General features: G+C 32.5%; 1 protein-coding gene and 1 long non-coding RNA gene across 2 annotated transcripts; one reads left to right on the top strand and one right to left on the bottom strand.

The window, feature by feature from the left end:
• Nucleotides 1-24: 24 nt before the first annotated feature.
• On the bottom strand, nt 25-1,822 carry LOC136070724 (uncharacterized). The gene is made up of 3 exons (XR_010631962.1): nt 1,396-1,822; nt 672-756; nt 25-304 (listed from the first exon to the last, which is right to left on the bottom strand). It is a non-coding gene; the product is annotated as an uncharacterized LOC136070724 (long non-coding RNA).
• Nucleotides 1,823-9,011: 7,189 nt separating this feature from the next.
• LOC112013189 (pathogen-related protein) lies at nt 9,012-10,579 on the top strand. The gene is made up of 4 exons (XM_024045576.2): nt 9,012-9,214; nt 9,307-9,439; nt 9,532-9,833; nt 9,929-10,579. The coding sequence occupies exons 1-4, from the start codon at nt 9,080-9,082 to the stop codon at nt 10,073-10,075; spliced, it is 717 nt and encodes a 238-aa protein (XP_023901344.1). The 5' UTR covers nt 9,012-9,079; the 3' UTR covers nt 10,076-10,579.
• The last annotated feature ends 852 nt before the right edge of the window (nt 10,580-11,431 follow it).

Raw genomic sequence — 11,431 nt, 5'->3', positions numbered from 1 at the left:
AAAAAAAAAAAAAATTCCAGAATTATTTGCAGGTACATACTTTATATCACCTAAAGCTCCAAAATTATCACCACCAAATGTACGTGGATTATATAAAACAGATTATTGTTAATGCCTAGTTATATGTTCTCAAATCCTCCAAAGTTTGTTCTTCTTCTTGGCCTGCATCCTTTGAATTTGAATCTTCAGCACTTACAGTAGCTATTGAATCTCCAGCACTTGTAGCAGCAACCCTTGCTTCTCCAGCCCTTGTAGTAGTTTCAGTTACAAAAACAGCACTTGTAGTAGGAGTGGTGTCAACAACCTTCACACACAAAATGAACTTGCCATGTTTCTAAAAGTCTTCTTGTAAACAAACCCTTGGAAAAATAAAAATAAAAACAAATCCCATTCTCCCCGCTTGCAAGAAATCTAAATAAAAAATAAATAAAAAAAAGGAGTCCACACCTGTCGTTCACTACATTATCAAAAAAACAAAAAAACAAAAAATATGTCTAGCACCAAAATATTGCCTTAACTGGAACAATATAGCACCTGCACCTACTAGTCCTCAACCATAAACACATACACACTCAAGTGGGCTTTATACCAATTATCAAAATATCCTAATTTTCCATAATAACTCAACAAAGTCTTAAACTAAGAAAATGACAAAAAGATAGATTGAATACCTCAGAGGAGACTCTTAGGAAGAAACTATTTATTAAAATCAATTCCTACAGCAAAAACAATGGAACAAAACCATCACATCCATCCCTGCACCATGAAAAAAAATTATTACAAGGAATGAAACAAATTGTGAAAATTCCAACTATGAAAAAGCAAATAATGCAGGACACTGCACCAGTTGGGTGAGCTTATTACTAAGGTCAGATTAGGTATATTTCCTAGCTAGTAGTAATTGAATTAATTGATAATAATTTCTAATATAAGAATTATGAATTCTTGAAGCACAGATTTGTATTGTTAGTGAAATGTGAGTGTGTGTGTGTGGATAGATAGATAGTGAAATGTACATACAAAATTGGTATGGATAGATACTAATCACAAATGGTTTTCACTAATCCAAAAACAACTTAAACTTAGCTAATCCGAAATTGCAAGTCTCCCATACTTTGGCTATTCTAGTTCCTATGTTTATAAATCCCACATAAATACATAATCTAATCAACATTCTTTGGGTTTTTTTCATAAGTGCTTCAACTTGAAATACTACTAGTAATTGCGTTGTAATATATAAATGCATCATCTCATTGAAGCATTTTATCGAACAATACAAGTTTCCTTTCTACATATGAATGTATATGTCAATTTATAAAAATAAAAAATAATACAAAGCAAAACACATGTAAATAGAAAATTTCAAAAAATAAATTCAAAAAGAGAGAAGAAAACCTTCTTGCAAATTCAGGTGTTAGAAGCAGCGAGAAACCTTCTGGCGTCGGTGGTTGTAAACAACGAGAAAGAGAGACCATTTTGGGCGTTTTTCTAACGAGACAAAGGTCGGTCTCCAGCGACAATGCTAGGCAGCGGCTGTCAAGGTTTGGAGTTGAGAGAGAGAAGATGGAGTCATGGAGGTGCTGATGTGCTCTGGTGGTGCCGAGAGAAATGGAGAGAGAAAGAGATGAAATTTTTTTGATTTTGCAAAAAGGGGAAAAGCAAGAGAAGGCGAGTCTTTGAAAAAAATTTCAGCAGCGATGCTAGGTAGTGGTTGTGGAGCTTTGGAGTTGAGAGAAAAAGAGTGAAGATGGTGGTGCGGTGAGAGAAATCAGAAATGGAGAGAGTTTTGATTTTGCTGAAAAGGGGAAAAGGGTGTTAAAGGCGGGGGTTTGAAATTTTTCAGGGGTATATTTGTCTTTTCAAGTGTTTAAGGTGTGATATGCTGATTTGTTTCTTTTAGACAGATGTCACATTATTATTGGGAGAAACACCAACTAGGAGCTGATGTGGAGTTCCTGAAACATCATATACTTTCTCGAATACATTGAGACCACAAAGAGAAGAAACAAAACCAAAAAGAAAAAAGTAATAATAATAAAAACTGTGGAAAAGACAGAAATCAAAAGTTAACCACATGAGGTAACCACGTGAGATACGTTATCTCACTTAATGAAAGAAACTAGTTGTCTAAATTTTCTTGGTGAAGAATAGAGTGAACCACAATATATGGATGAAATTTCACTTTACCTTCCTAAACTATGTACTAGATTACACTTTGCATTTTAAATTATCCGATTGCATACTTTGCACCTTAAACTATATATCATACCTATTATACTTTGCACCCTGATATTATTTTTGCTGTTATATTTAACAAAATTTTGTTGTATATGACAAGCAAAAGCTTCTTGCTTAGGTGGAACAAGGTTAAAAGATTGAAACAACCTTCTTCAAAATCAATTAAAACAAAACTCAAATTTTTCCACAACTAGCACTGCATTCAAGATTCACCAAAATACATTATAACTAACAAACAATTAAAAAATAGTACAATACGCAGAACTCTTACTACATATTTCTAGATGAGTCTTCTCTTTGCAAGCAAGCAACCTAACATCCTATTAATACTTATTTGTAGATCATAAAAAATAAATAAAAGAAATAATTTACTATTTATAAATTGTTTGTGTACGTTTTTAGACCCCTTAAAATACAAGTTGTTTAACCTAGTTATTTAGCCAAGTGATTATTTAGGTAAATTATTCAAATCTAGGTTAACACAAGTAAATCATATCATGTAAACAATGCGAAAAATAAAGAACACAATGATATGATAACTCAGGAAAACTAAATTGGTAAAAAACCTGGGGAGGATTTGACCTAGCTATCTTCAAGGTAAAACAGATCCACTATGAAAATAGTAACTTAGACCACTAACTTCCTATTGCTACTTTGAGTAGAAAACTTACTACCATGACCACGTAATAGCTCCGAGTCCACAAACTACTTCTTTCTTGATCCACAGCAATCACAAGTACTCCCACTTGTGTTTTCTTTAAGATTTTTGAAATAGCAATTGAAGCAATCACCAAGCTCTTAACATCAATCTTGATCTTGATAACCCTAAGTATGTATCAAGGCAAACACCTTTAGATCTCACAAGAGATTCACACATACAGCATATCAACAACCTCTAAAATGTGGTTAGGGTTTTTTCTTTTATACTTGAAGCAAAACATAAAACCCTACACGTCATATGGGCTTCGCTGAGTTGGAAAATTCTGTAGAAAAAAAATTTGCATGAGCTTCGATCGATCGAGCCTTGCAGAAATTGAACAGTAATTCCCTGTAGTTACTTGATTCCAACTTTACACATTCACACACTTTGAGTAGCCTAAATTTAGACTAAATGTTTTGATCATGGTTTGCCAACATATACATATTGAAGTTCTAATACATTAGCTCCTAATTTCTTAGCAACTTGAGCAAATTAGGCCTTGTTTGGATTTTTTTTTTTTTGATTACTCATCACTCCTCACTCAATTTCCGTTACTCATCACTCATCACTTAAAACACCCCACCTCGTTTGGCACCATCACTCACTTGTCATTACTCAATATTTTCCAACTATTTATGGGCGTTATTGTAATTTTTTTATAAAGTCGTGATACTTTAAAGTCTAAGCTGCACAAATAAAAATTAATTTAATATATAGTTCAATAAATTAGTATTACTGTAATACAAATGAGTTGATATGATATACATATAATTATAATAATTGGTATAATATAGATAAGAGTGAGAAACCTTAGTCGGATACAAAAAACAAAAAGGTGAAAACCTTATAACTATGGGCTTGCACTGCATAGTTGCGCACTGTGCAGCTTGTGCTGCTGTGCGCCTGTGCAGCAGTGCAGATCAGCAAATGTCCAACGTCCAGCCTGTACTCTATCATCTTATGGCTAAGCTTTAAGCAAAATCATGTCCTCTCATAGCAAAAGGGTCCTATATAGCAAAATGTGTCTCATGATGGGACTCCATCAAATAATTGTGCAGCGAAAATAAACCTAAATAATATATATATATATATATATATATATAACTTAAATAAATGGAAGAGTCATCGTCTTCATTTTCGGAAAAGCAGAGAGAGGAGAAGAAGATTACCTCTGGTAGCTGTGATTGAAGGAATCAACCAAAAAAAAAATTTTCAAGCTAGACTGATATGAGTGAGTTTATGAAAAAAAGATCAAGAATCAAGATGAAGATGAAGAAAAGAAAGTAAGAAGATAGAGAGGCAGAGAGTATAGAGAGATTTTTCTTTTGTTTTTAATTTATAATCTCTATTTTAGCATATTTTCAAGACTATTATGTGTATTATTAATGAATTTGTCTGGTATTAATTTTGATTGAGCATATTTCAAGAATGAGTTAATAAATTTGTCTCCTAAAATTTAATTTTGCTAAGCTAAAGTTTGACTATTTTTGTTTTTTCCCATTTTAATCTTTTTGCATTTATAATACAATGGGGGCTTTTTAATGCATTTTATTGACGAAAATAAAGTGCTTAAATTTTTTTTTAATTAAAATATATAATAAATATATATATATAATTTTTTTTTTTTACAAGTGGGGTCTTTTTTTATTTAGGAGCCTTAAGCAATTGCATCAATTGCATCAATATTTAAGCCAGCCCTACCTTATGAATTCCTAAATAAAACCTTACTTACCTAACGAGATAAAAAGAAATATATGAATTTAAAAAATAAAAAAAAAAGAGATAATAAGAAATAGGTAAAATACTATTTTAGTCCTAAATTTAACAAATGTTTGTTTTTCATCCTTAAACTTTAAAAAGTTCTTTTTTCATCTCTAAACTTTGTAAAGAGTTTTTTCAATGGTTTAGAGACAAAAATAAAGATGAAAAAAAGAACATTTTTTAATTATTTAGAAATAAAAACAAACTTTAGGTAAAGTTTAAGGATATAAATAAAACATTTTTAATAGTTTACAGATGAATGTGAACTTTTTAATAGTTTAGGAACGAAAAATGAACTTCTTAAAGTTTAAGGATGAAAAACAAACTTTCAATCAAGTTTTCAGACAAAAATAATTAAATACAAATAGTCTTGCAATGTGTGACAGCGACCATACCAACTATGACAAAGCAATTAAGCAATAATGAATTCACCGTTAATGGCGATATCATGTGTTCTGCTATTTCGTCAATCGAAGAGAAGAAGATGAATTTGCAACATCAACAAGGTCTGGTAGTGATTAATATTGACTTTGACTAGGGTTTCTTGGTAGGGTTAGTGTTGGTGCGCCTCCTTACTTTATGTAGTATTGTCTTTCATAGATTTCACGGCCCTGAATTTTTTTTTTTTGCTACACCTCTTGAAGATAAGTAGAATTGTCTCTCATAGATTATTAGATTTCGTGGCCCTGAATTTTTTGTTTTAATGGTGATCTTTTTTTTTTTTTTTAAAGGGAAACGGTGAAATATTGACCATACAATTAATGTGAATAGCCGATTATATAACATTTTCTTTAAAATAATCAGAAAGTAAACATTGCAAAGTGTTTAAGGTTGGGACCGTTTAAGGTTAGTGATTGGGGAGTAAAATTTTTTATCTCATATATTGGGAAAATTATACTTTACTATACTAAACTATACACTAGATTACACTTTTCTCCCTAAACTATCCGACTGCAACTTTGTACCCTAAATTATCACACTTATTACACTTTGTACTCCGGTGTTATTTTTGCTATTAGATTTACCATACTAAACTATACACTAGATTACACTTTGCACCCTAAACTATCCTACTACACACTTTGCACCCTACTATCACACTTATTATACTTTGTACCCGATGTATTTTTGCTATTAGATTTACCATACTAACTATACACTAGATTACACTTTGCACCCTAAACTATCCGACCGCACACATTGCACTCTAAACTATCACACTTATTACACTTTGTACCTCGATGTTATTTTGCTATTAGATTTAACAGAATTTGCTACATGTGACAAGCACATGCTTCTTGCTTAGGTGAAACAAACTTAAAAGACTGAAACACCCTTCATCCTTTCTTCCTTACTTTCTTCAAATTTTCGTTTGTGGTATGAGAATATGACTCAAAAAATCAAAGAAAATTGGACTTCTTTTATATCTGAATTCTCATCTTTTGAAACAATGACCTTAAGTTTTCAGATCATAAACGAACCATGCGGTTTTAATTGAGATGGGCTTTTTCTGGGTAGATAGGGCATGCATGATCCATTCACAGATGGATGGCCAGTGCTCAAGTTGCTAAGGGGTGTTTGGATTTCTAGTTTCCATAACTCAATTCTATTTCATAACTCATAACTCAAAAATGGTGGAACCCATGACTCAAAAGCTTGTTTCGATTTCAATAAATCTGTTTCCAGTTTTTGTTTCCATCACTCAGTTCTCTGATTTTTTAGTGATGAGTTATGGAATTTGAAAACACATTTTAGCTGTTTTCAATTTCCATAACTCTGTTCTCAATGGCATTTTGTAATTAAACACACATGAGGGACCCACTGTTAGGGTCAGCCACAACTTTTGACCTTTTTTCTTTTTCTTTCTTCTCCACTATCTCTGTTGGCTGGGTTCTTTCTTTCTTCTTCTTCTTCTTTTTTCTTCTTCTTTCACTGGTCTCCGTTGGTTGGTTTTTTTTTTTTTTTTTTTTCACAGGGTTCAGTGAGTTTGGGTCTTGGGGGTTGGAAAAAAAAAAGTTGCACNAAAATATTATAAAAATTTTTTTTACAAGTGGGGTCTTTTTTTATTTAGGAGCCTTAAGCAATTGCATCAATTGCATCATAATTTAAGCCAGCCCTACCCTTATGAATTCCTAAATAAAACCTTACTTACCTAACGAGATAAAAAGAAATATATGAATTTAAAAAATAAAAAAAAAAGAGATAATAAGAAATAGGTAAAATACTATTTTAGTCCTAAATTTAACAAATGTTTGTTTTTCATCCTTAAACTTTAAAAAGTTCTTTTTTCATCTCTAAACTTTGTAAAGAGTTTTTTCAATGGTTTAGAGACAAAAATAAAGATGAAAAAAAGAACATTTTTTAATTATTTAGAAATAAAAACAAACTTTAGGTAAAGTTTAAGGATATAAATAAAACATTTTTAATAGTTTACAGATGAATGTGAACTTTTTAATAGTTTAGGAACGAAAAATGAACTTCTTAAAGTTTAAGGATGAAAAACAAACTTTCAATCAAGTTTTCAGACAAAAATAATTAAATACAAATAGTCTTGCAATGTGTGACAGCGACCATACAACTATGACAAAGCAATTAAGCAATAATGAATTCACCGTTAATGGCGATATCATGTGTTCTGCTATTTCGTCAATCGAAGAGAAGAAGATGAATTTTGCAACATCAACAAGGTCTGGTAGTGATTAATATTGACTTTGACTAGGGTTTCTTGGTAGGGTTAGTGTTGGTGCCGCTCCTTACTTTACTGTAGTATTGTCTTTCATAGATTTCACGGCCCTGAATTTTTTTTTTTTGCTACACCTCTTGAAGATAAGTAGAATTGTCTCTCATAGATTATTAGATTTCGTGGCCCTGAATTTTTTGTTTTAATGGTGATCTTTTTTTTTTTTTTTAAAGGGAAACGGTGAAATATTGACCATACAATTAATGTGAATAGCCGATTATATAACATTTTCTTTAAAAATATCAGAAAGTAAACATTGCAAAGTGTTTAAGGTTGGGACCGTTTAAGGTTAGTGATTGGGGAGTAAAATTTTTTATCTCATATATTGGGAAAATTATACTTTACTATACTAAACTATACACTAGATTACACTTTTCTCCCTAAACTATCCGACTGCATACTTTGTACCCTAAATTATCACACTTATTACACTTTGTACTCCGGTGTTATTTTTGCTATTAGATTTACCATACTAAACTATACACTAGATTACACTTTGCACCCTAAACTATCCTACTACACACTTTGCACCCTACTATCACACTTATTATACTTTGTACCCGATGTTATTTTTGCTATTAGATTTACCATACTAAACTATACACTAGATTACACTTTGCACCCTAAACTATCCGACCGCACACATTGCACTCTAAACTATCACACTTATTACACTTTGTACCTCGATGTTATTTTGCTATTAGATTTAACAGATTTGCTACATGTGACAAGCACATGCTTCTTGCTTAGGTGAAACAAACTTAAAAGACTGAAACACCCTTCATCCTTTCTTCCTTACTTTTCTCAAATTTTCGTTTGTGGTATGAGAATATGACTCAAAAAATCAAAGAAAATTGGACTTCTTTTATATCTGAATTCTCATCTTTTGAAACAATGACCTTAAGTTTTCAGATCATAAACGAACCATGCGGTTTTAATTGAGATGGGCTTTTTCTGGGTAGATGAGGGCATGCATGATCCATTCACAGATGGATGGCCAGTGCTCAAGTTGCTAAGGGGTGTTTGGATTTCTAGTTTCCATAACTCAATTCTATTTCCATAACTCATAACTCAAAAATGGTGGAACCCATGACTCAAAAGCTTGTTTCGATTTCAATAAATCTGTTTCCAGTTTTTGTTTCCATCACTCAGTTCTCTGATTTTTTAGTGATGAGTTATGGAAATTGAAAACACATTTTAGCTGTTTCAATTTCCATAACTCTGTTCTCAATGGCATTTTGTAATTAAACACACATGAGGGACCCACTGTTAGGGTCAGCCACAACTTTTGACCTTTTTTCTTTTTCTTTCTTCTCCACTATCTCTGTTGGCTGGGTTCTTTCTTCTTCTTCTTCTTTTTTCTTCTTCTTTCACTGGTCTCCGTTGGTTGGTTTTTTTTTTTTTTTTTTTTCACAGGGTTCAGTGAGTTTGGGTACTGGGGGTGGAAAAAAAAAAGTTGCACCAAGTTACAGGTATGGTCAGGTTCTATTGTTCTATATTTTAAATTTTATTTTTAATTAAATTATCATTTTTAATTATAAATTCTGTTTTATTTATCTATAAATATATAAATCTAATATCCTTCTGTGCTATGAAATTCAACTCAAACAACATTAGTTTTTCTTGTAAGTGATCAGGTAATGGCATCCTCAAGTGTTGGGCAAGAGAAGTATCGATCCTTCTTGAGTGAAGAAGAAGTGAAGAACACCAAATGGAGGTTTGGGGTACCTAAATATGATGTTGTCAATAAGCTCTTTGAAGAAGGCAGAACTAAGGTCTCCCTTTCTCTCCTTTCTTATGTGTATGTGTGTGATATCTTTCTCTCATCTGATTAGTTTAAAGGTTTTTTTTTTTTTTTTGGGTGAAGATATGGCTTCCTGGGTCACTTGAAGAAAAGGTGCAGAACTTTGTAAAGACATGGGAAATGGAATTTTTCCATAAGACCGACCCAGATGAGTTTAAATCCATTGATCCCAAGAAATTTACTTTCAGCGTAAATGGTATTCATTAACTACAAAAAAATAAACTAGATTTCAAAGTTTTGAAGGTTATGTGATCTTGGAATGTTTATCATATATATTTGTGTTGTCAGGAGGGAAGGCTTTAAATTTGGAAGAAATAGGCAAACTTGGGGGAGGCTATAATCCGCTACTTCAGACCTCCCTGCCAGAAAAACTCAGGGTTTACAATCCAGATGAAGAAACAGCGGCTTCTTCTCATAAAGTTTTCACTACAACATTCCCACGTGGGTTTGCTTTGGAGATTCTCCAAGTTTATAATGGGCCACCTGTGATGGTGTACAAGTTCAGGCATTGGGGTTATATGGAGGGCCCTTTCAAAGGCCATGCCCCAACTGGAGATATTATTGAACTCTTTGGAATTGCCATTTTTGAGGTCACCCTTCAACAATATCTTTCTTTTCTTCTTCTTTTTTCTTATTATTGTTGTCTACTTTTGTATAATTCAATTCTTTTTCCATGTTGAAACAGGTGGATGAGCAGATGAGAGTAGTGAAGGTGGAGTTCTTTTATGACCCTGGACAGTTACTCGGAGGTCTTCTGAAAGGCACTAGCTTGGATGGTTCTTCAGCTGAAGAGCCAAGTTCAAGCTGCCCTGTGCTCAGGAGCACAGGGTAGCATTAGATATTAACATGGAAGATTATGTAATCACGCTTTGTCTTTTTTATTTTTATTTTTATTTTTTATTTTTTATATCTTTTGATTTTGTATAATAACCTTGGGTTGTTTGGAGGGAGGAAGGAGGGAGAGTGGAGGAGAGTAGAGTAGAGTTGGTTAAAAATAAACTAATTTTGTACTAAATTTACTCTACCCTGCTATGCTCCCCTTCCCTCTCTTTCAATCCAAACGGGCCATAAAAGTTGAGCCTTAGTAGGAAGGTAGCTTTCTATCAAAAGTGTCCTGGATTGGTCCATTCCAGCCACTATCTTTAATGCGTCTGAGATAGCTAAGTTTTTACTTTCTGTCAGTTGTTCTTTTGTTTGGGTTAGGAGATGTTGCAATTCTTCAGCCTATGAAGCTGCTAGATTTGCTTTAAATTCTAGGATGTCTTTTACTTTCAATAAGGATAATCTCTCCCCCAGCTTTGGCTGCTGTTTGTAAGGAAGATTACCATCTTTGTTCCCTTTTTTTCAGCAATAGATTGAAGTTTATCATTAAAAAAAAAAAAAAAAAGCGTACTGATTGCAAGAACTTTCTTAGTGGTAACTGTTTAAATATGCTTAATGAGTAAACATTATACTAATTTGTTAAAATGTAATAGTCAATAAAAATATGTCACTAAAAATTTATTGTGAAAATATTATAAATATAGCATTTTTCTTACTTTTTGATAATTGACTAATTTTTGGGATTCTATTGATTAAAATTTGGAGGCTTTATTTCACTTGGGGGCTAGGGTGTTGCCTCACTCGCCTATAGCATTGAGCCGCCCATGTTAGGCAATTCTAGTGGAACCCAAAGTCAAACTTGGGTAATTTCTTTACTCTCATTGCATGGTGTTCTCTGTGCTGGCCTCAAAATCTTAGTGGGTTGGGCTTTAGAATTTAGGCATTTCTGGGGCTATAATCAGGCCTCTAAACTCGCTTTTAGTGGGTGGTAACAAAAAAAAAATTGTCCTTGTGTTAATTTTACTTAGGGCCGAATACGAAGTTCATAACAACTAGTCGCTAACCCGTGTGATGCACGAGATTGTTTTAAATCAAATGATAACATGTTTAGGGTACGTTTGGTACGCTGTAATAACTCCTGTAATGGAATAACTATTCATGTGTAATATCAATTCGGTCATTTGGTTGCATCTTTATTACATGGATTAATTATTACATTGGAATAACTATTCTTTAAATTGAAGAATAGCTATTCCTCTTTAAAATGGATGTAATAGTTATTCCTTAGTGTATATAATAGATTTTAAAATTAATATATTTCCAAAAATGTAAAGTTTCCTTATACATCTTCTTTTACAAGTTTTCC

Source organism: Quercus suber, unplaced genomic scaffold, assembly GCF_002906115.3.
Source record: "Quercus suber isolate HL8 unplaced genomic scaffold, Cork oak 2.0 scaffold_255, whole genome shotgun sequence".
In the NCBI taxonomy this organism is placed as follows: domain Eukaryota; kingdom Viridiplantae; phylum Streptophyta; class Magnoliopsida; order Fagales; family Fagaceae; genus Quercus; species Quercus suber.
This window is presented reverse-complemented; position numbering and strand designations above follow the sequence as displayed.

Excerpts from the sequence above, each read along its gene's own strand:
- LOC112013189 (XM_024045576.2), top strand. The coding sequence starts at position 9,080 with ATGGCATCCTCAAGTGTTGGGCAAGAGAAGTATCGATCCTTCTTGAGT. Across the intron at positions 9,215-9,306 it reads TTGAAGAAGGCAGAACTAAG|ATATGGCTTCCTGGGTCACT; the intron begins GTCTCCCTTTCT and ends TTTTGGGTGAAG. Across the intron at positions 9,440-9,531 it reads ATTTACTTTCAGCGTAAATG|GAGGGAAGGCTTTAAATTTG; the intron begins GTATTCATTAAC and ends TTGTGTTGTCAG.